We start from the raw sequence: 25,134 nt of genomic DNA, 5'->3' as shown, positions 1-25,134 counted from the left end.
GGGATAGTCAATATGTCTTTGTGTGTGGGAAATCATGTCTCATGAACTTGATTGAGTTTTTTGAAGAAGTAACAAAGAGGATTGATGAGGGCAGAGTGGTGGACGTGATCTATATGGACTTCAGTAAGGTTTTCGATAAGGTTCCCAAAGGGAGACTGGTTTGCAAGGTTTGATCTCATGAAATATAAGGAGAACTAGCCATTTGGACAAAGAACTGACTCAAAGGTAGAAGACACAGAGCGTGGTGGTGAAGGATTGTTTTTCAGACTGGAGGCCTAGGACCAGTGGAGTGCCACAAGAATTGGTGCTGGATCCACTAGTTTTCGTCATTTATATAAATGATTTGGATGTGAACATAGGAGTATAGTTAGTAAGTTTGTAGATGACACCAAAATTGGAGGAGTAGTGGACGATGAAGAAGGTTACCTCGGATTACAACAGGATCTTGATCAGATGAGCCAATGGGCTGAGGAATGACAGTTGGAGTTTAATTTAGATAAATGCAAGGTGCTGTATTTTGGGATAGCAAATCTTAGCAGGACTTATGCACTTAATGGTAATGTCCTAGGAAGTTTTGCTGGACAAAGAGAACTTGGAATGCAGGTTCATAGCTCCTTGAAAGTGGAGTCGCAGGTAGACAGGATAGTGAAGAAGGTGTTTGGTATGCTTTCCTTTATTGGTCAGAGTATTGAGGAGTTGGGAGGTCACGTTGCAGCTGTACAGGACATTGTTTTGGCAACTTTTAGAATATTGTATGCAATTCTGTTCACCTTCCTATCAGAAGGATGTTGTGAAACTTGATAGGATTCAGAAAAGATTTACAAGGATGTTGCCAGCATTGGAAGATTTGGGTTATAGGGAGAGACTGAACAGGCTGGGTTTTTTTTCCCCTGGAGCATCAGAGGCTGAGGGGTGACCTTATAAAAGTTTATAAAATCATGAGGGGCATAGATAGGATAAATAGACATGTTCTTTTCGCTGGGGTGGGGGAGTCTAGAACTCGAGGGCATAGGTTTAGGGCGAGAGGGGGAAAATATAAAAAAGACATAAGAGTCAAAATCTTCACTCAGAGGGTGGTATGTGTATGGAATGAGCTGCCAGAGGAAGTGGTGGTGGCTAGTACAATTGCAACATTTAAAAGGCATCCCAATGGGTATATGAATAGGAAGGGTTTGGAGGGATATGGGCCAGGTACTGACAGGTGGGACTAGATTGGGTTGGGTTATCTGGTCAGCATGGACGAGTTGGACCAAAGGCTCTGTTTCCATGCTGTACATCTCTATGACTCCATGACTCTGAATGAAAAAGGCTTCGACATCCTTTTCATTTGGCAATGCTTGGACATACTTAAACAGATTCCCACTAGGCCTTTGGTAATGATGGGATTACACTCCATCATGGTCCTCATCACTACTCATACTTTTCAACTCTACCTTCATTTCAAGTTGACTTTAAGTTTTCAGTTCCCACCTCTCTTTCTTCTGCTGGGGCCTTCCTTTCCTTTCCTTTTTTCTTTGCAATTGAATTTTAGCCATTTCCAAAGAGTACAATGGCATTTCTGGCTATCGTAAATGTTGAGCTATTGTTGCAATTACCTCCCTTTTTTGTATGGACAAAGGCAACTCCAACTCCAGCTTGACTACCAAATCAAAAGCATTATCTTGCTCACCTTCTGTAAAACTCCCAAAGTGACTTCTTCCACCCCCAGGAAACTCTTAGTGACTGAAAGAGCCATTATTACACAAGACACATCCTATTTAAGCCAACCAAATTCAACACCCAAAATGGGTATACCAACATTTAGCACTCACTGCCTTTGAGTCCAATAATCCTAAACCGAACATGGAATTAGAGGTTTTGATCCCAACAAGAGCCCCCAGTTATTATGGACCAGACCAAACTGCCTTAAAATATATGAACGTTTTCTTCTTCTTTTAAAGTTTCAGCAAGTGCCAGGCATTGCTTTTCAGATGCAATTTGATTGGTCAAACTACCAGCCTTGAAGCAAAACACACTTTATTCATACACTATAGTTAAAATATAACAAAAGAAATTGGAATACCTTGACTCTATTAGAAAATTTAACAGAATAACAGATTATTTAACTACTAAATAGCAACTTTTCCATCCTAGTAACATCTTGTAAACACACATTTAGCAAAGGCAAATTCAGTAAAAGAGCTTGTCTACATGCTATTCTAGCAGCAGGAAGAGAAGCCTAGCTTTTAGCTATAACAGAGAGAGGAATAAGAGCTTCCACATCAGCTTCAAGACTCCAGCAACTGCTTCTAAAAGCTAAAACTGAAAAAAATCCGGGTTCTATGGAAGTGTGCCTCCACCCATTCTGCAGTCCTCATTTCCACCTATTCAGACTGCTTCTATTATTCCAACTTTGAAACAAAACCCCAAGACCTTTCAAGCTGTTGACTTTATTGGTTTTGTAACAGACTGCTCAGCACCTCTGTCTCTAACTTCCTTCTTAAGAAAAGGACAAGACAAAATACATCTCTTAAAGCCATAGTATCATTACATAACCAAGAACAGAAATTGTTGGAGAAACTCAGCAGATCTGGCATTATTTGTGGGAAGAAAGCAGCATTATTATTTTAAGTCCAGTGACTCTTCATTAGAATGTTTAAATGTTCTCATCCTTGTTTTCAATCCCTTGTTTGTGCTTTAAGCCTCAACAATGTGCAAACATGACAGACCAGTTTTAATTTTAAGGAGGAGTTTTACTTCCAATGTTTTAAATCATCTGCTCATATCCTTCCAGCTTCTAGCTTTTGGTTTAGTTTCAGGCTCCTGCTGAAACTTGGTTTGATTAATAGCACAGTGAAGACAGAAACAAACAGTTAAACATCTATTAATTGAACAATTGAATACTACTCAAGCCAAGGCATCTCCTCTCCCTATTTCTGTAACCTCTACCAGCCCTTTTACAATTTGGAATATCTGCATTTTCTGAATTCAATCTTCTTGCAAATCTTCAATTGTAATTATTCCACCATTGACATTGGCTTGCATTGGCTCTAAGCTCTGGAATTCCCTCTCCTCTCTCAACCTGACTTTTTCTTTTTAGACGCTCCTTAAAATTTATGACTTTGACCAAGTTTTGGCTCATCTGCCCTAAACTGCATAATGTAGTTTGGTGTCAAGTTTAATTTAATCACACTTCAGGAATTATGTTAAATGTGTTACGTAAAAGCATGTCGCTGTTGAGGAATTTGATTGCAGGATAAGCCATGGCTATGTCCAGTCCTGCCTTTACACAGCATCTACATATGGATACTTTACAGTACTGTATCACCAAATGAATAGTAAACTGACATTTCTCTGCACTACCAGGGATCAGTTAATTTAGAACACAGTGAACAATCAACCCATAACTTTGTTTGTTTGTGAAATTCACTGTGCAACAAGTTTCTCAACCATGTTAACATCTCTTCAAGCCAGCAGTTTTAAACAAGGAATTGTATCATCGGTAGGTTCAACAAATAAGGAGCCTTTCACTTCAGCTTAAAAGCTTTGAAAACACCACAACGATTTTGCGAATTTGAGGTGATGAGGTTGCAAGATCATCTGGAAACCCATCCACTGACTGCTGTGGAAATCGTTCCTAACTATTTTAACTTCTGGACCTTATTAATATATTATTAGTCAAATTGTATAATTGATAAATGTGACTGCCAGTTTCTGGAAAATCAGGTAATCCTATGCATGCGTGGAGAGAGTTATGGTGAACGAGATTCCAAGAGAGTCACTTAGTTCTGTCTCAACAAAGTACAGAAAAAGAAATAGTCAAGATTTCTGGACAACCTGTTTTTCATCTGAATGACTTCCATCTGATGAGAAAAGCTCAGGTGATTCCCTACTCAGGCACAAGTTAAAATTGTAGTCAGTGCCAACCCAATTGACTGACTCCACTCTAAAAATTTAACAAAGAGCCCTATGGTTTTCAATTCATTGCATTTGCCACCTGTACAGAACTGACTAAATTCAGATTCAGTACAAATTTGGTGAGAAATCAAATAAAAACTCATCCCACCATTTATACTTGCATCAAATGAATTAAAATTCTTGCCTTCTGTCTTAGGCTCACATTAAAATATGTAGAACAGATTTGAAATCTCAATTTTTAGAGCTTATCTTCTCATTGAAATGCTTTCACATAGGAACTTGCTTCTTTCTTTAAAAAAAACAAACAAGACATCAATAAAATTGTTGCAACCTCTCTAAAAAGTAATACTGATGAAATAACTATCTAAAGAGGCAAATCTTAATTATCATTTCAAATTGCATTCTATGAAAGCACAACAGTTCTTCAATCACCTTGTCTACTGTGCCATGCAGCCTCATGAATCCATCATCAGCCTGTTAATTCATCAACAATTTCTTTGGCAAATGTGGTCAAAACATACAACTATAACCATCACTGCACAAAACTGTCAAGTTTTCCTACACCCTTTCTCTCAATGAGGTAATGTTGACTCACTGAGGTTGCACATGCAGGAAGGAACAGAGTGAATTAGGTGTCAAGCCATGTTGCCAATGGCTCCCTAGTTTGTGATTTACTGCAACCTGACAGCTTTGCTGTTGTAATATGACTTATTCCTGCTATTGAGGGCAATCAAATTGTCACCGACTACAGTGCAAGAGTACAATCCTTGCTCAACTGTACAAAAATATCAGTAAAATGACAAACTAAGCTTATGCTCAAGAATAAAGTCATAATTACAGTTATTTAATTAGTACCCAGCAAACAAGGGTCAGGGAATCTCATGATTACAGTTATTCAATTAATGGCAAGAAACTTCAAGAAGCGGCATGAACACAAGGTTTAGAATTGCTGGATCTCTTGAAAAGACATTAACTGTCTTTTTTAGTCTATTTTTAATTATTATTGTCATCCATAGCTTGGTATTTCACTTCTATCTCAACTTCCAAGGATTTTTTTAATCCAATAATCCGACAAATGGCCTTTCATAATCATTATGTACAACAGTACAGAATTGCCTTGAAAATGTTAAACTGAAGTTGTCATAGAGTCATAGAGTTATACAGCACGGAAACAGACCCTTCGGTCCAACTCGTCCATGCCGACCAGATGTCCTAAATAAATCTGGTGCCTTTTTCCAGCATTTGCCCATATTCCTCTAAACCCTTCCTATTCCTATACTCATCTAGATGCCTTTTAAATGTCGTAATTGTACCAGCCTCCACCACATCCTCTGGCAGCTCATTCCATACATGCACCACTCTTTGTGTGAAAAGGTTGCCCCTTAGGTACCTTTTAACTCTTTCCTCTCTCACCTTAAACCTATACGCTCCAGTTTTGGATGACGGCACCCCTTGTCTCCTTACCCTATCCATTTCCCTCATGATTTCATAAACCTCCATAAGATCACCCCTCAGCCTCTGTCGTTCCAGGGAAAATAGCCCCAGTATATTTGGCCTCTCCCTGTAGCTCAAAAGTTCCAACCCCGGCAATATCCCTGAATATCTTTCTGAACCCTTTCACAATTTGAGCCATTATTCCTATAGCAAAAAATAATACTTCTTGGAATATTTGATCGAGTATTCTTTAGATTTTCATCTTCACCACCTTCAAGTCATCGTAAGTTTTGAAAACAAAATTGAAGAAAACAAAGTAGTGAAAAATTGATCTTGTACATAAATGCGAGGTGCTGCATTTTGGGAAAGCAAATCTTAGCAGGACTTATACGCTTAATGGTAAGGTCCTAGGGAGTGTTGCTGAACAAAGAGACGTTGGAGTGCAGGTTCATAGCTCCTTGAAAGTGGAGTCGCAGGTAGATACAATAGTTAAGAAGGCGTTTGGCATGTTTTCCTTTATTGGTCAGAGTATTGAGTACAGGAGTTGGGAGGTCATGCTGCAGCTGTACAGGACATTGGTTCGGCCACTATTGGAATATTGCATGTAATTCTGGTCTCCTTCCTGTTGGAAAGATGTAAAATTTGAAAGGGTTCAGAAAAAGTTTACAAGGATGTTGCCAGGGTTGGAGGATTTGGGCTATGGGGAGAGGTTGAACAGGCTGGGGCTGTTTTCCCTGGAGTGTCGGAGGCTGAGGGGTGACCTTATAGAGGTTTGCAAAATTATGAGGGTTATGGATAGGGTAAATAGGCAAAGTCTTTTCCCTGGGGTCAGGGAGTCCAGAACTAGAGGGCATAGGTTTAGTGTGAGAGGGGAAAGACATAAAAGAGACCTACGGGGCAATGTTTTCACACAGAGGGTGGTACTAGTGTGGAATGAGCTGCCAGAGGAAGTGGTGGTGGCTGGTACAATTGCAACATTTAAGAGGCATTTGGATGGATATATGAATAGAAAGAGTTTGGAGGGATATGAGCCGGGTGCTGGCAGGTGGGACTAGATTGGGTTGGGATATCTGGTCGGCATGGACAGGTTGGACCGAAGGGTCTGTTTCCATGCTGTACATCTCTATGACTCTATGACTACATGAATGATTGCACACCTTTATATTCATTTCCTAGTCAAACTGGACTGCAATGTTACATCTGTTAATGGCTACTGACAGATGGACGTGTGGTGGAGTACATCAGCACTAACTGAAGTTTGTCATCAAAGAAAATGAAGTGTGACCCTTTGTTCTAATGTCAAATTAGTAAAACGCATATAGCGCTGCCACTGAATTTTTGGTACAGACAATCTCTATATGACTATTATTTTCTCTTGTAATAAGAGTACGACTAATGGAGAATGTGCCAAACAAACAAACAGTTCGATTGCCAACTTTTGACCTGTGCAGGATATGATGTACATCCAGTGGGATAGTATTTATGGTATATAATTTACACTAAATCTCTCCTCTACATCACCCCATGTGCTTGTTTATTAATCTGACCATGGTATGCCCATTGTATTCAGCAACTTATCACACTTTGGGCAATGTATTGATTATTTTCTATGCATATTTAAGTGAATATTTAAGGTGATGTTTACCAACTTTGTTGAGACTTTAGAATAATTCCAAATTTACCAGAAAGGAATGAAAGCTTTACAAATTACCTGTTCTGGAACTTTTTTTTGGAAAACAAGAGAAAGGGTTACTGTATGTTAGTATATTGCCAAGCAATATAAAATCGGACCGTTAAAACTATTATTATAAAAACAGAAATACAAACAAGCTGAGACAAGCTGAGAATTCATAAGGCCAAGTTAATGTTGGGTCTAAAAATATAATCTTGGTTTGAACTTCTTTTCATGCTGTGGAAAAATGTTGGGTACAATAGTGTGCTGTCAGAGGAACAATGTTTACATTGACAGGGGTTGGAGGGCTGAGTGCAGCGTATGAAAGCACAGGTTGTTCCCTTTGGAGCAAAATTTTCCTGAGTGAAAACCTGTGGCTCGCATACAGTTGAGACACAGTCTTTTTACAGGCGATGTGTAAAAACAGTCATTTGCCATAGTTTAACTTTCCATGATTTACAGCCCGCTTCGATTTTTTTTCGCCTGACGAAAGATAAGTTCGAGCCGTAACCTTGTGTTGGGGCCTATTACTGATAAGGTGAGCTTTATTAATGGTGGATAAACTTTTTTTTAAATCAAGAGATACAGCAGGGATGGGTAATCCTTGCACAACTGTACAAGAGTAGACATACTCTCGCAAAATCAAAAACTTAAGAAAATTAAAGTGGTTTTATCAGTAAAAGTACACCAAGATTTCCCAAATAAAGATTGCTCATGGGTTAGCAAGGACATGAAACAGAAATGTCCTGTTTTTACATTGAAATCTCAAATTAAACCTCATTGTTCAAATACAGACAAAACATTTATTTTTAAAAATCTCTATTCCGATTCTTTTTATCTGTTGTTACTGTGTAATGAATCCTAACTGGCTAGTCATTATTTAAAAGACCACTAGCTTTTAAAATCTTTTTGAATTTTAAGAATTATTCTATTGTGACTAGTTACTACTAAATAACTCCATGCTGTACTCTAATAATCCATTATACCTTTTTGAAGGCCGTCAGTTAAAAAGAGTTGACTAATTTACTATTATGTTACTTTTATTATCATTTTGTTTTTTTTTCAAAAAGCCCTCAAAATGACACGGTGATAATTGGGAAAGGGATACCATCGCTTTAAACACAGCACAGCAGCACGCCTATCACCGAGGCAGCAGTACAAGTTACCGTGATATTAAATTACCTCAGGGTACGTTCAGCTCAGAACTGATTGCAATCATGAATGTCACTCATCTCCAAACCAGTCACATCGTCCCACAAAAAGATTAAAATAAAACCACAGCGCATTCTGAAATATTCAAATAGCGTGAATCAAGTAGACAATTTTGAGATTTATTACTGAGAAGGCACAAATGTACTTGGAATTATTTTTAAAACATCTAACTGATAAGCCTGACTGACCGGCTGACAGACTTGCCCACTAAACAACTGAGGTTCACTTACATAGCGTCGCCGTTCTCCCACTTTCCTTTTCTGCTTTGGCCTATCGCAGCATCCAGCACTTCAGAACTTGACGGCATAACACCTCAGGGTCGTCTTGCCTACCTTATGAATCACTGCAAGCCATTGTCACTGCGGCCGAGCTCTGCTTGAATCGCTGATTGAAATAAACCACCCCAAACCTTTTCTTGTACTCATCCACAGGAAGGAAGGCGAGGGGGTGGGGGGCGGGGGTATGGATAAACTTATTCAGGGCTCCTTTGATCAATAAAAAGTAGCCTTTCCTCCTCACTAACCAAAAAAAAGGAGAAAGATACAATTGATCCAAGGGTGAATAAGTGGCAAGTCTTTCGGAAGAATCAGTGCCTAACGTGGCTTCTGCCACTGCTGCCTTAGTTAAGCAAACTTTACAGCCAATCGAGCCATCATCCAATAGTGCCTATTTGCTGAGCAACAGTGGAGCTTTGTGGTTTGCCTCACAGTTGACAGTAAGTTATGAGCCCTTTGTGAGCGCAGGGGAAGGAAAACAGAGATCGGAATTTGGCAGGAAAATATAATACTGAATTCTCCTGTCTATGGAACCTGAATTTTCGTGAAAACAATCAAGCATTGTTGAAAGAAAGAAAAGCAACTTTGACAGATGAAATATAGAGGGGCCCTTCTAGGAAAACAGTAAACAAAGCGCCATTCAGGCCAGGTCCATTTTGTCATTTATAAAGATAGTTTCTTCTGTGTGGTGCGAGTTTACAGCAAAGAGCTCAAATTCAACAAATCAAGTGTAAAATCTCCCACAGCCCACATTAAAATGGCTAGCAAAAGAGAGAGAGTGAGAGAGAGAGATGATGCCAAAAGGAGGGGGGGGGGGGGGGGGGGAAGAAAAAGAAAACAAGTTTCTCTGATTGAGGGAATAATTAGTGGATAGGGTAAAAAGGAAATCTGAAAAAAAACACACTCACAAAAAGGCAAGCCAAAATCAAAATGCTAACAATTGCAAATTAAACTTGGCGAATTTAGCCAGCCACCGGAAAGGAGATGAACGCAGAACATCATTGCATGCAGAAATGTGAAAAGGAAGTGGGCATCGTGACCATTGTTTGGAGCACTGTGCCTTATTTTGTGGACTCTAGCGCATCGATTAACCATGAAGTCATTGCTGGCAACAGAAAGTCAGATACTTGAATTGGTACCACTGCCCTTCAAACATCTGGGATGCTTCAACAGAGTGGGCCAATGTTCCTCCACAAACCTTGCATCCTTTTCTAAAAACAAAAATAAGTGCAAGTTTGAACTGGGTTCAGGCACACATACTGAAAAAGAAAGACTCTCAGCATGTCGCACAAAGAAAAGAGGTTTTGTGCCCTTTTCGTGCACAAATCATAATTAGATTTCTGCTGAGACAAATTGAGGAAATTACCTTGAACACTGTTTCGATTAAACTGCTCTGTGCTCATAACAGAATGGACAATAGTTCATTAGTTACAGCAAGGCCCTCCTCTACTTACGTTGTTCTGAAAAATTGATCTAATTTGACTAAAAATAACAAGAAGTGGACATTTGGCCTTCCCGTTGTTGTTGCTGGAATTAACTGTCAACACTTTGCAGCAAAGAAAGTCCAGAGGAGAGAGAATTTTACTGCCATAGTCCACTGACACATCACTTGTTAAAATCAAATACTAACTGTTCTACCCAAAACAGTCATAGTTATTAATGAAATGAAAAGCCTTGCAGACCACACCCACTATTCTTAGTAGACTGAAGTCTTGTATTATGCAAATAAAACAACATGAAGTAAAATAATGGATATAGGCAGCTATTAATTACAGAGAATGATATATTTAGTAAAATTATTTAAGAAATTTAAAGCAAGGAAAACTAATGGAAAACGTTTCATATTCCTTCAATTCGTCACTGATAATTAGTAAAAAGATTTAATTTAAAACACTTAATTAGGGAAATTATGAAGCCACCTATGTTGGAGTGTGCATTAGTGAGCATTTAGCACTGGAGCTTATATGATGCCAACAATAGTAAACTATATGCAGAAGAGCTGGAAAACTCTTTGTTATAGTGAAATCCTGTAACATAATCAGTACAAAAAATGGATGTGACTTTGAGTATGAGTAAAACTACACTTAATATCTGAAACTGGCTTAAACTGATCAAGGTTGTTATACGGTGATATTTATTTAAAAATGCTTTTCCATGTAATGTAATCAAAAGCCTAAATCAATGCACACAAGAAAACAGATAATGGTGAGTGGAAGTGTTAGCGTGGCATTTGAAGTCATGTGTAGGTAATGGCTACATCTAACGATATTGACTGACTATGAAGTATAATTTTTATTTCCTTGAACTAAAGAGAATGAACTTATTAGAAAATTGCAGGTGAATTGTCCTTTACTTTTGTTGCAGTATCACCCAGCTAATATTAGAGTTAAGTTTAAGATGGTTTATCTAGCTCTCAGTGCCAGCAATTATGCCTGTAAATGAGTCCTCCCTCCTTAAAAGCTGGAGCATGACTTCATGTAGACAATATCTGGTAATGTATTACTGTCCAAAACCCAAACAGAAACCCACATTATTACAATTAACTTACTAAATTCTCATAAGTCTTCTCTTATTCTCTTAATATTTTCATTGCAGAAAAGCACTCTATCAGACAATATGAATTAGGGCACAACCTAGAAATTGCTTATATAGACGTAGACAGTAGTGGAAAATCAATATAACAGATTTGACTGATTATAGAACTTGTGACTCATTTCTCATTAGATACAAAATGTAAAGAACTTACATTTTACTCCATTCTTAACAAACATCTGGGATATAACTTACAGATGAGGTTTAATCTATTAGCATAGAGTATCCAGCCCCTGTAATGATGGTATTGGAAGAACTGGTGTACTGGGAAAAGGCGATCACATTTATCCTGTGAATCAACAACTAATACCTACAGAGCTATCCATCAAAGAATATAACACCTCTCCCTTCAAAAAAGTCTCATCTTTCACCATATCTTTAATATAAAAATCAAATAGACAATGGAGAACAAAAAAGTATCTGATCCACAAGCAGGTACATCCATCCCTCACTGTAGAATTTAGAGACTCACTGAGACTGTCTCCATCAAATAGGAAAATAAACTGATGATCTGCTCACTTTAATAGACTGAGATCTATCACAAACGGCTTCCAGTGAAATCAATGCTAATGGTTTGCAATTAAAAGTGCTACCACATTGAGGTTGACTAGATTGATTGCCAGAATCTGTGGAACAGTTTTCCATAACACAATTTGAGTCATACACAAAATGTGTGAATTCTATCCCAGCCAGGTATACTCTAGCTGCCTGCTGTACCCCAAATTTAAAGTGTCCTTCCATGTTTCATAAATAGCTATTAAAAATGTGGGCATTTATACAATTCAAAATGTATAGATGTCCTTCTCTGTCACAGTAATATCATACAGCAAACCTTTGACCATTACATATGATGGTTCACTACCTTTATTTATCAAGAAAAAAATGAAACTGATGCTCCCTAATAAAAATTTATTTTGTTGCTTACATAGAGTAGATATTTAAAGACATTTGTTGTACTACAAGACAAAATCTCCACAGGACCAAATCAGGGTGTTCATCACAACACCTAGAAGAGCCCATACTAATTTCCCCAACATTTTCAAATTCATTACCAAAATGATTTAAACACATCACATCAGCTCAAAATATAACTTTGAAAAATAAAATGTTTGGAAAAATAATATTGGGCCATTTAGGTTAAGTAACTGAAAGTGGAGAAGTGCAGAAGTTCAACAGGTCCAATTTGATTCACTAATTACAAACTTTGTCATTATATCCTTAAACTCTAAACCTTAATACCTGTGATCAGCTGTGATATGAATAGTGTCAGCAGAGTGCATTATTCCCCCATCTTACCGTGCTTCTCTCTTGCTCTCTCTATCTGGCTCAAGCATGCTTAAATAACTAGTGTAAACAGGCAAAGGCAAATAGCTTGTGAAGGCCGGGCAAATATTTGAAAAGCAAAAGAGATTCTGTTTCTATCTCCAGATCAGCCTCCCCTTTAGCCTTTGCTGTAAAGGTTTTCCAGAACACTATGGCAGATGTGCCTTTCACAGCCTGCGGAATGTACAACCAATCTACAAACAATAGCTAGGGACTAACAAAGGTCAACTTTTGCAATCCACCAGTTAAGTGATAACAAAACAGGTCATAAAACAATGCAGCCAGTTTGAGCATCATTCAAAATTTTATGAAGAACCTGGTGAGGAGATCATTTATTCAAATTATACAAACCCATCATAAGTAGTCTTAATTGGAATCAGAAGTAGTTATTTCTAAAGAAGTGCAAAACATATATATGCTGGTTTTGCCTTATCAGGTTTGCACTATTTATTTCTCTATAGCATAATCACCTACATTAGAATAAAACAAAATGTTCGTTAATTTAAAAGATTCAGCTTTTTGCATTACTGATTTGAAACATAAACAATTTATGTATTGACTGAGATATAATTTCCATAATGTTATACTTGTTAATAAATTTCCTGGTATCATACTAGGCCATACAATGTGGGAAGATTCAAAGCAATCCTTTAAAATACCCTCGATCTGCAGTAATTTCATTGATCTTAGCGAGGGTGATTAAAAAATAGATCACTGCATCTGGTCCTGGTGTGCTGGGGTGAAAAAAGAGAAAGCTTGCCATGTTTCCTATTATCTATCAACCAAAGCGATTCTTGTTGCTACATTTGGAGGATGAACTTCAAAGTGAGGTTAGAATTGAGCTTGTGAATGGTAATCTTACTGTCAAATGAACCTGAATTTGGTCACTGCTTATACCCTTACAAGAATAAGAGGATGGTGGAATGACAGCCCTCCAAACCTCGGGGGAAGAGAAGCACAACTAGTCAAGGAATGTTGGTGCTAAGGCATGGAACTCTTCCCATTTCAGACACCCACTGTCAGCACCAAAGACTCCCAGGTCAGTAAATAAATTATAAATAAATTCATCTGTTCAGCCCAATATAGTTCATTTCCCACAACCATCTGGTTGTCATAATTTTCCTTTACAGACAAAATAAAGTTTAGACAGTTGGATTACATTTGCTAAGATTCAACTTGTTTCAGTTTGGAGAGATACATGGAATTTACCTGGCATATAAGCACTAAATAAATCTTCGCTTGAGACACTTGCAGTTGAAAGTCAGTTGATCCAAGTCAACCTTTATTATATAGTAATATGGTGACAGGAAAAGTTTGAAAAATTTCATTACAAGTGCCTATGTCATCTGATCTCTCTATATTCATAAATCTTCTCAGACAATATACTGCCAGTGATGACATCTTCAAGACTGTTGGCAAAATGAACAAGATATTCAATTGTCACCCATCAAACGAGATTATTAATCTGGTCCTTCTCAATGTTTCTTGGTTAATCCTTATTTATAGAATAAACTAATCATAGTTACATCCCATAGTTATTCTTTCCATACTGTGCTTTATCCTACTGAATAACCTTCACAGGTTCCACTGATCTTAGAACAGCCTCTATATTTGCTGCATATCATTTTGTAGGTTTTGATACCTCAGGTGATTTCTGGAAGTCTGGTTATTTCCAGTTGGCTATCATTAATGAGTTCCATAGCCCCTCAATAGATAACTTGTACTTACCCCCACTGTTTCCCACCAATATTCTCTACATTGCCATGCTTGCTTATTAAACAGTTTTAGTTAGACCATGTGAATAATTTTGCCTATTCTGTTACTTCCCCGATATGAACACCGACTCCTCCACATCATGTTCTCCAGACAGCATTCTCAGTGTATCTTATTGTATTCATTTTATTCATTCATGGGGTATGACTGTCAGTTATGTCCCGCATTTGTTACCAAAGTCTAATTGCTCACAGAGTCAACAATGTTAGTGTAGGTTTGGAATTATATGTGGGCCATGCCAGGTAAAGATAACACATTTCTTTGAAGGAAATGAGTTGACTCAGTTGGCTTTTCCATTAGCTTTATTGATTTCAAATTTCACCATCTGCCATGGTGGGATTCAAACTCATGACCCCAGAACAATAGTCAGTGGTTCTGGATAGTCCAGTGATGTTACCACTATGCTACCACCTCCGCACCTTACTGGATTTCCCATTGCTGTCCATTATGCAATTCCCAATCGAGCATCATCAGTTTCTTCCAGATCATCATAATGTTGCCAATGAAATAAAATGTTTCCATGTCTAAGTGAGTGGGCGGAATATAGTAGAAGGAATTCACAACGTGAAGGAAATGTGAGGTCATTCATTTTGGATTTGAAGACAAATTGGAATATTTTTAGAATGCTGAGATGATTATAGACTTTGGAGGAGAGGAGAGATTTTGGGTAATGGATACAGAAATCACAAAACGCTAGTGCATGGATACAAAAAGTAATCAGAAAATGAATAAACAATTGGCCTTTATCTCAGTGTAGGAAAGGTGAAATACAACATGCAGGAAGTAACGCTTTAGACATAAAGAACTTTCATCAGACTCTATGTGGAGTACGGTCTTCAGTTTTCTGCACCAGAGGGTACACTGCAGAGTCTTAGAGTCATGGAGTCATAGAGGTGTACACGAAGGAAAAAGACCCTTCACTCCAACTCGTCCATACAACCAGATATCCGAAATTAATCTTGTCCCATTTGCCAGCACTTGGCCCATATCCCTCTAAACCCTATCTATTCATAAACACATCCAGCTGCCTTTTAAATGTTGTAATTATACCAGCTTCCACCACTTACTCTGACAGCTCATTCCATACATGCACCAACTTCTGTGTGAAAAAGTTTCCCCTTAAATCCCTTTGAAATCTTTTCCATCTCATCCTAAACCTAAGCCCTCTAGTTCTGGAATCCCACACCCCAGGGAAAATACCTTGTCTATTTACTCTATCCATGCCCCTCAGGATTTTATAAGTCACCCCTCAGCCTCTGACGCTCCAGGGAAAACAGCCCCAGCCTATTCAACCTCTCCCAATAGCTCAAATCCTCCAACACTGGCAAGATTATTATAATTTTTTTCTGAACCCTTTCAGGTTTCACAAAGTCCTTCCGATCAGAGGGAGACCAGAATTGCACACAATATTCCAAAAGTAGCCCAACCAATGTCCTGTAAAACTACAACGTGACCTCCCAACTCCTATACTCAATGCTCCAACCAATAAAGGAAAGCATATCAAAAGCCTCCTTCACTATCCTATCTACCTGTGACTCCACTTTCAAGGAGCTATGAACCTGCACTCCAAGGTCTCTTTGTTCAGCAACATTCCGTAGGACCTTACCATTAAGTCTATAAGTCCTGCCCTAATTTGCCTCTCCCAAATACACCATCTCACCCTTATCTAAATTAAACTCCACCTGCCACCCCTTGGCCTATTGGCCCACCTGATAAAGATCCCGTTGTTCTCCAAAGTAACCTTCTTCACTGTCTACTACACCTCTAATTATGGTGTCATCTGCAAACTTACTAACTGTACGTCCTACATTCACATCCAAACCACCAGAATGATGCCAAAATGTAAAGGGTTGAATTTTGAGGACAGGGTGTATTACATTTAGCTGTATTCCCTTGCATTTAGAATGCTGAGAATAATAAGTTGAGACACTCAAATGTTAAGGGAATTCATAGATTACATTGGTTACATGGCACAAGAACAGGCCACTCTACCCACATATTTTGTGTCAGTGATAATTCTCCACACATGCCTCCTCCCATCTCAATTAAAAATACCATCATAAATTGTAATTCCCTCAGTTAAAGTCCGGAACTGAGTCAATCAAAGCCTCCACCCTTCCCAAATATTGAATAATCCTTCCACAAAGCTGTTTACTGTCTCTGTCTCTCCCGTATACCTAAGCAGATTTTTTTCATATTTGTAAGTCAAAATATCAGATTTTTAAAAAAAGTTCTGGTAAATATTCTGTGATATTCTTTGGAGGCCATGCCATTAATGATGGACATGCCACTATAACAATAGGAAAACTGAACAGTAGGTATTCAGAGTTATTTGTTCAAAGGATTGGAATCCAGCAGTTGTACCATTACACTTTATACTATAAAAATCATGAGGTAAATAAACATATTGGAAAAAAAAAATCCAACGTTGTGCACATAGAGACAGATATAACTACAATCAAATATTTTTGGTAACTAGTATCAAAATTAAGGACGGAGACTAATTGGGCCAACTGCTCTGCTTTTGCCTTGTATGTTTTATGTAAATTATAATTATGTCTCACAAAATGTTGCCAAACATAAATCTGAATTCTGTTTCAAAAAGATGAAAGAACGACTTAGTAAATTAAAACTGTATAGAGCCGTAGAAGCCTGGCTGTCTACTGGTTCAAATATAGCTTCTTGCTAGGTTTGCTGATGTGAGCTGGATAAATGGCATGGCTACTGCAGTAGACCTCATTGTTCTGATCGACAGGAAGAATTTTTAAAAATGCCTGATGTGGCGTTATCAGAATCAGTACCCACTTCTGAGCCACAATGATGCCAGGTGGTCTAAAGTATCTGCGTGATTACTTAGAATCATAGAGTCATAGAGATGCACAGGACAGAACTCATCCATGCCGACCAGATAGCCCAACCTAATCTAGTTCCACTTGCCAGCACCCAGCCCATATCCCTCCAATTCTATTCATATACCTATCCAGATACCTTTTAAATGTTGCAATTGTACTAGCCTCTACCACTTCCTCTGGCAGCTCCTTTCATACACACACCACCCTCTGTGTGAAAAAGCTGTCCCTTAGGTCTCTTTTATACCTTTCCCCTCTCATCCTAAATCTACGCCCTCTAGTTCTGGACTCTCCCACTCCAGGGAAAAGACTTTGTCTAATTGTCCTATCCATGCCCTTCATGATTTTAGAAACATCTGTAAGGTCACCCTTCAGCCTCTGATGCTCCAGCCCCAGCCTATTCAACCTCTCCCTATAGCTCGTGGGCGGCACGGTGGCACAGTGGTTAGCACTGCTGCCTCACAGCGCCAGAGACCCGGGTTCAATTCCCGCCTCAGGCGACTAACTGTGTGGAGTTTGCACGTTCTCCCCGTGTCTGGGTGGGTTTCCTCCGGGTGCTCCGGTTTCCTCCCACAGTCCAAAGATGTGCAGGGCCAGGTGAATTGGCTATACTAAATTGCCCGTAGTGTTAGGTAAGGGGTAAATGTAGGGGTATGGGTGGGTTTAGCTTCGGCGGGTCGGTGTGGACTTGTTGGGCCGAAGGGCCTGTTTCCACACTGTAAGTAATCTAATCTAATCAATAAAAAGCTCAAATCCTCCAACCCTGGCAACATCTTTGTAAATCTTTTCTAAACCATTTCAAGTTTCACAACATCCTTCCGAGAGGAAGGAGACCAGAATTGCACACAATATTCCAAAAGTGGCCTAACTAACATCCTGTACAGCTGCAACATGACCACCCAACTCCTATACTCAATTCATTGCATGTATTTTACTTTGAGAATACTTTGGATGCAGTTGAAATTTGCAGAATGTGAACTCATAGGAATAGCTTACACATATTGCTCTTTGATCAGTTGGTTTTTCAGGAAATTGTACAACTCACCCAATAAATATGGAAGGCATGAAATTCATAGGGTTTTAAAAACTATAAGTAACTGAGATTGTAAAAATTAATGCCACATAATATAACTGCAATTCCATACATCTGGTCCTGGCTGCAAGAAATGAAAAGAGAAAACATTGGAAATACTCAGATGGTCAGGTAGCATCTGTAGCGAAAGAAACAGTTATTATTTAAGTTGAGGCACTTCTGAACTGATGCAGAACCATCAACCTAAAAGGCTAACACTGTTTTCCTCCCCATACATGCTACTAAATCAGTTAAATATTTACAGTATCATCTGTTTTAATCAAAACTTTCCAGCATCTACAGTATCTTGTCCTTGTACTGGAATACAAAGTGTTGGCTCCTTGCAATTTGTGATTGACTGCAATTTCGTACCTAAATATTATAGCTGAATCAGCTAAAACAGCTGGGTATTAATGACCAACCAATAATGTTAACAACTAAGCAACTGAATAAGCACAGGTTCTTCACATGAAACTGCTTTAAAGTAATTTAAGCAAGTTGTGTTCCCAATTGCAACCATCCTTTTAAAAACTATTTTATACAGAATTTTAAAAATATATCATATTGAGGTTAAGGTGTCTCCAAGACTGGACAGGTGGTCCTGTTGCTGAATTTAGTTCAATTTCCTACAGAATTCTTTGAGTTCTAGATAGGTTTGGACTTAACTGTGATACCCCGTCCAGTCATAAATTGTGTTCTGCAACATCAGTTGGGTGAGATAAAACAATCAGTACCAAAAGCATCATGCAGCACCTCATAATGATTTCATGTCTTAGAGAGAGGAGAAAATTGAAGAGGAATAAAAGCCATGCACATCAATATCTTCCAAACAACAGTTGACTCTTAAAGGGCAGATAAAGTCTCATTATGTAGTGTAGTGCTGCATGTTAATATTTAGATCATAGAAATTCCATCATCACACAGGAAACAAAAGTTAATAAAGTTATTTAAAGTCTTCAATCCTCTCTCTCCCAGTGAAGGACATTAGTGTAGGGCACTGTCACATGCGGCAGTTGTTTATTATGTTGGCAATACACAAGACATTTGGATTTTACAGAGAGCCATTGTATTTTCAGCAGACACCAGTTTATTCCAGGGCAGCTTGCAGCTGGCTTGGAGAATAAAGAATTGTAGCAACAGTTATGTATGAGCAGCAGACACAGGAGTTGACTATTATAAAAGCAGGAACTATTTTGGAATTTCAGAACTTTCCTTAACAAACCAAAGAACTTTTACTCTCATTGTATCCATTTAAAATGAACAAAGTTAAATTTCTTCTAAGATTTTTAGAAGTTTTGTCAATACATTTTACACATTCAAAGTGTTCCATAACACATTTTGTAGTGTTGCATCAATGCCAATTTATGGTCATTTAGGGCCAAAAGAAATAGGATCAGGAGTAGGCTGATTGGCCTTTCAATTCAATTCTGCCATTCAATAGTGTTATAGCTGATCTGATACTCCTCACTTCCATTTTCTTGCCCTTTATTCCTTTCCTGAATTCATCTATATCAGCCTTAAATATACACAAGAACTCTGTCCCCACAGATCTCTGTGGTGAATAGTTCCAAAGACTCACAATCCTCTGAGAGAAGAAATTCTTCCTCATCAGTCTTAAACTGGTGCCCCTTAATTCTGAGACTATGCCCTCTCCTGTTGGACTCTCTCATGAGGGGAAACATCCTCTCAGCATTTACTCTGTCAAGCTCCTGTCTTCCATATGTCTCAATGAGATTACCTCGTTCTTCTAAAAGCCAATGAGGAGAGTCTCAATCTGTTTAATTTTTGCTCATAGGGCAATCCTTCCATAATAAGGATCATTCTCATGGACCTTCACTGAGCTGCCTCGAATGAAATGACATCTCTTCTTTGATAAGGGGGCAAAACTGTACCAACAGTACTCCAAATGTGGTCTTGCCAGTATCTTGTAGAGTTACAGTAAGACTTCCTAAATCTCATATCTCAACCCCCTTGAAATAAAGGCCAAAATTCCACTAGTCTTCCTGATTACCTGCTACATCTACATGCTAGCTTTTCATGTTTCACGCACAAGTTCTCCCAAGTCCCTTTGTGTGGAAGAAGATCCTGTTCTAATCAAGCCACGGCAAAACCTTGCAGCTTTAGACAATTGTGTTTATTCTAACTATTATATAGTAGAACCATACTAACTGCATTCTCAGCCTGGTATTCAGTCTTAATTCAACCTAATGGTTATGGCAGTGAATAGCAGCAGATAATCAAAGTCCAGGAGGCCATTCAGCCAGGGGCATTCATGCATGTTCTCTGCAAGAGCAAAAATCAGGTTCCACTCATCCCCTTTATCATGTGGTTTGCATTTTTATCTGCTTATCTAACTCACTATTAAATGTCATTGTTAAATCTGCTTCCACACTCCTCCCCAATCCAATCCAGAACCTGTCCATTCATGTATAAAGATACATTTTCTCATATTGTCTTTGATCCTTTTGCGAATCAGTTTAAATCTCTGCCCTTTGGTTCTGACCCCACTGCCAAAGGAAGCAATTTCTCCTTAAATACAATTTCTAGAATTTTTATGATGTTGAAAATATTGAACATATAGTCTCCACCTACTCTTCTCCTTGAGGAAGTAATATGCGTAACCGATAAAGAGGAATCATTGGATGAATGGTATCTAGATTTTTAGAGGTCTTTGATAAGGTGCTACCTCAATATTATTGCATATATTAAAAGCTTAGCATGTAAGACGTAACATATCGGCATGTTAGAATATTGGCAGCTAACAACAAAAAAGCCACAAATAGGTCATTTCTGGTTGGCAAGATGCAACCAATGGTGTGCCACAGTGGTCAGTGCCACAATTTTTTACAATCTATGTAATTACCTTAGATTAAAAGATGAATGTATCCTTGTTAAATTTGCTGATACAAGGATAAGTAGGGAAGTAAGTTGTGAGGAGGACATAAGAAATCCATAAAAATATTTGGATTGGTTAAGTGAGTTGGCTAAATGGAGTATAAAGTGGGAAAATGTCAATTTTGACAGGAAGAATTAAAATGAAGCACATTATCTAAATGGTGAGAAATTACAGAGTTCTGAGAAACAGAGAAATTTGAGTGTCTCAGTGCATTAATTAGAAAGATTAATATACAGGTGCAGCAAATAATTTAGCAGAAATTTATCATTTATAAACCTAATACTCCCAACACCAAATGGCTGGTGATGCTTGAGCAGATAGGGCCAATGACACAATTGGCCGCAACACGGCTCAATATTCATCTGTGCATCATCACATTCTATGCACAGTGATATCAGTGCCAATGCATGTGCAGACTGCCACACCTTTACACATCCCTTCCCAGCTGTTTGCACTGATTCAGTCTGAGGAGGGATGAGGGGAAAAAGTCACTATTCAGCAGGAAGGGAAGCCACAGTGTGATTATAGCAGCAGTGCCATATAGATTAGATTAGATTAGATTAGATTACTTACAGTGTGGAAACAGGCCCTTCGGCCCAACAAGTCCACACCGACCCGCCGAAGCGCACCCACCCAGACCCATTCCCCTACATTTACCCCTGCACCTAACACTACAGGCAATTTAGCATGGCCAATTCACCTAATCTGCACATTTTTGGACTGTGGGAGGAAACCGGAGCACCCGGAGGAAACCCATGCAGACACGGGGAGAATGTGCAAACTCCACACAGTCAGTCGCCTGAGGCGGGAATTGAACCCGGGTCTCTGGCGCTGTGAGGCAGCAGTGCTAACTACTGTGCCACCGTGCCGCCCACCGTGCCATGATATGCATGATATGAATGATAGCCACTCCACTGCTGGTTAGTGATATTCCTGTGCATGCATGCTCAATGCTCCAAATGATGGTAGCATTCACAATAAACATAGTTTATCATTTATTGTGAGGAGAGTTGCATACAAAGATTGGGAGATTGTGCATTAGTTATACAGGTGAGTATACTGTGCACAAAATTGGTCTCTTATTCAAGGAAAGATGTAAATAGGTTGGAAGTTATCTAGATAAGGATTACCAGATTAATACCTAGAATCATGGATGGACTTATGAGAAAAAATTAGCGAGGCTGAAGAGTGAGGCAATTTGATTGAAGCATAAAATCCTGAGAGTTTTGATATAATGGATGTGGAAAAAATGTTTCATCTTGTGGAAGAATAGAGAACTAGAGGTCACTATTTAAATAAAAATACAGGATAACCTATTTAAGATGGAGATGAGGAGAAATGTTTTCCTCATGTAGGGGTGAGAGTCTTTGGAAATCTCTTCCTCAAAACGCAGTAGAAGAATAGTCTTTGACTATGTTTAAGGCAAAGGTAGATAAATTCTTCATAAACAAGGAGATGAAAAGTTATCAGGGGTGGGTGAAAACATAATTAGATCCAGCCATGAACTTATTGAATGGTGGAGTTGGTTTAACAGATTGAGTGGCTTATTCCTGCTCCTAATTTGTTTGCTCATACCTATGTTCACGTGTTTAGGAAATCCACATTATCCTCATCAATCCTTCCTAATACCTCATCAAAAAGCTCAAGCAAGTTAGTTAAAACTAATTTGGCTTTAACAACTCCATGCTGGTTTTCATTAATTAATTCACATTTATCCTGAATTATTGATTTAATTTTAACCCATTCAAAATTGATTAAAAGAATCCCTACAGTACAGCCAGAGGTGATTCGGCCCATCAGGTATACACCAAACCTCTAAAGAGCATCTCACCTGATCCCTGTAACCCTGCATTTCCCATAGCTAATCCGTGCAGCCTGCACATCCCTGGACAATACAGGACAATTTAGCATAACCAATCCACTCAACTAGCATATCTTTGGACTATGAGAGGATTACAGGGCATCCACACAGACAAAGGGAGAACATGCAAACTCCACACAGACAGTTGCCCAAGGCTGAAATCAAACTCGGGTTGCTTGTATTGTAAGGCAGCAGTGCTGAACACTGAGACTCTGTACCACCAGTTCATTTCAGAGAGTTAAATTTGGGCCAATTGTTTCTAAATCATTCCCACTACTTAGGTTAAACAGACTGTAGTTATTGAGTTTATTCTTGCATGCGTTTTTGAACAAGAATTAACATTTTTAATTCATCATTCTTCTGGCATTCTTCTATATCTACGAGAGTTTGGACAAACACAGCCAGTATCTCTGCAATGTGCTCCCCTACTTCATTCATAATTAGTGCATCCATATTTTTGTTGATTTTTCAATTCAAGTATAGCTAGCTTTTCTAATAATTTAATTTTACCGACTTTTAGCTTATCCTGTATATCAAAAACCTCCTTTTATCATAGGGGCTTTGGCAATGTTTTTTTCCTTGTTAAGATGAGGCACATAGCATTAAGTTAGTACCTCAGCTATGTCCTCTGCCTGCATGCATTTTGTTTTATCCCTAATTAAGCCTACCTCTTCTTTTGACAATCTTTTACTATTAAACAGTTATAGACAACTTTTAGAACCATTAAATGTTAATTATTAGCATCTTCCAATACTCTGATTGCCTCTATTCTTTCCTTCTTCAACCTCTCCGAACTTTCTAGTCAACTTGGTTCTCACGTGTTGTCAACCTATGACATTTGCCACACACTCCTTTTACCTGCTTCATCTTACTTCGAATTGCTTTTATCATCAAGCAAGTGCTGGCTTTAATTGCCTATATTTTTGTTCTTGAGCGAATGTATCTTGACAAATGCTCAAAACACATGGGATAAGGGCCCAGAATTTAGATTGTAAAACCACCAAAATGGGGATGGGGCCATGCCAATGCTGGCGAATTGGAGCTTGGAGAGGAAGGCCAAAGGCTTGAGGGACTGTTGAGACAATGAGGCTGTAAACTGCGGAGAGGGGCTACGAAGGGGAAGCAGTGGCTGCAAAGGTAAGGGAGGGCCTGCAAAGGGGAGACAGAAATTTAGAACCTTTTACTAAAAGAATACCCAGCTAACTAACGAGGAAAAGTGAGGTAATAAATTCCTTGCAAAAATGGAATCTCTTGCTTAAGGCTGAATAATTCAGGTGCCACTACTTGGAGGATAAATGCAGTAAATGCTATTGTATGAGTGCCATAACTTAATATTGAACTTAATGTAAAGGTTTGTATTTGTATCATCATTTCTCAAAGTGTCTCACATACTGTGAATTACTTGAGATGCAGTGACTATTTGGGGACAAATACACAACTGTTTATTTGTGATCAATCTATAGAAACTGTGCCTTGTAGGATATCCTTTTGTGTATGCAAGTGTGTGTCAGTTATTTTCTAAAAAAAAAATTGTAGCAAACTAATGCTTGTCGACTTGTGCCAATTTAAAAACTGTGGTGTCCAGGAAGTTAATGCTTTTCTCGCCTGTTGCGGCTTGAAGTTTAATGAATCTTTGGACTATTGAGAATGTCCTAAATATGCTTCCTCCATATGTTAACAAATACAGAAGGAACCTTCATTGAAAAAGAAAGGTCATTTTGGGATCTAAAACATTTTGCTCTCCATTGTAGTTGCCAGATTAGTTGACTTTCTCTGCACCCTCTTGTTTTACTTCAGGTCTCCAGCATCTGCAGTATTTTATTTTGGTTTTAGTGACAAAAGTGGTGGGAATGGTTGCACATGACTGCCTCACCAAATGGAGAAATTATAAAGAATGATAAAAGAGCTCCTGGAAACAAAAATGTAATTGACAAAAATCAAAACATAAACCAAGAGAAAATCTCAAGAGTTGTACTTTAAAAAAAATGCAGTTTGACCCCTGCTCTCAACTGTGCAGTCCATGACTCTTACACATGTTGCCTGCTGATTTTTAATTCCAATTTTTCTAAAACAGACTCATTCTCAACCCACTGAAATTGGCTCACCACCAATTAAGTATTTCTAATCTAGATTGCTCCTTGTCCTTTTCCATAGCTAATTACAAAAAACATTCTGACATTATAATCACTGTTCTCTAAATATTCCCCTACGAGCATTTAATACATTTGACCTACCTCACTCCACAGTACTAGATTCAGCAAAACCCTTTTCCTGATTG

The 25,134-nt window shown here is 38.5% G+C and overlaps 1 protein-coding gene across 24 annotated transcripts in view; it reads right to left on the bottom strand.

Moving 5' to 3' along the window:
- The window catches only part of sox6 (SRY-box transcription factor 6), a 636,702-nt gene that overhangs the window by 405,926 nt on the left and 205,642 nt on the right, over positions 1 to 25,134 (bottom strand). The window contains exon 1 of one of the 24 annotated variants that reach the window (XM_087996503.1): positions 8,446 to 8,651. The exons of the other annotated variants lie outside the window; for them this stretch is intronic. Coding sequence (XP_087852629.1) covers positions 8,446 to 8,522 — 77 coding nt within the window. The 5' untranslated portion in view covers positions 8,523 to 8,651. Of the gene's footprint in view, positions 1 to 8,445; positions 8,652 to 25,134 lie in introns of those variants that run through there. 24 annotated transcript variants of the gene reach the window in all.

The sequence above is a fragment of the Chiloscyllium plagiosum genome, unplaced genomic scaffold, assembly GCF_037043375.1.
Source record: "Chiloscyllium plagiosum isolate Xiang-an unplaced genomic scaffold, Cpla_swu_hap1 HiC_scaffold_18, whole genome shotgun sequence".
NCBI lineage: Eukaryota > Metazoa > Chordata > Chondrichthyes > Orectolobiformes > Hemiscylliidae > Chiloscyllium > Chiloscyllium plagiosum.
The sequence above is the reverse complement of the archived record's forward strand: the minus strand, read 5'-3'. Positions and strand labels throughout refer to the sequence as shown.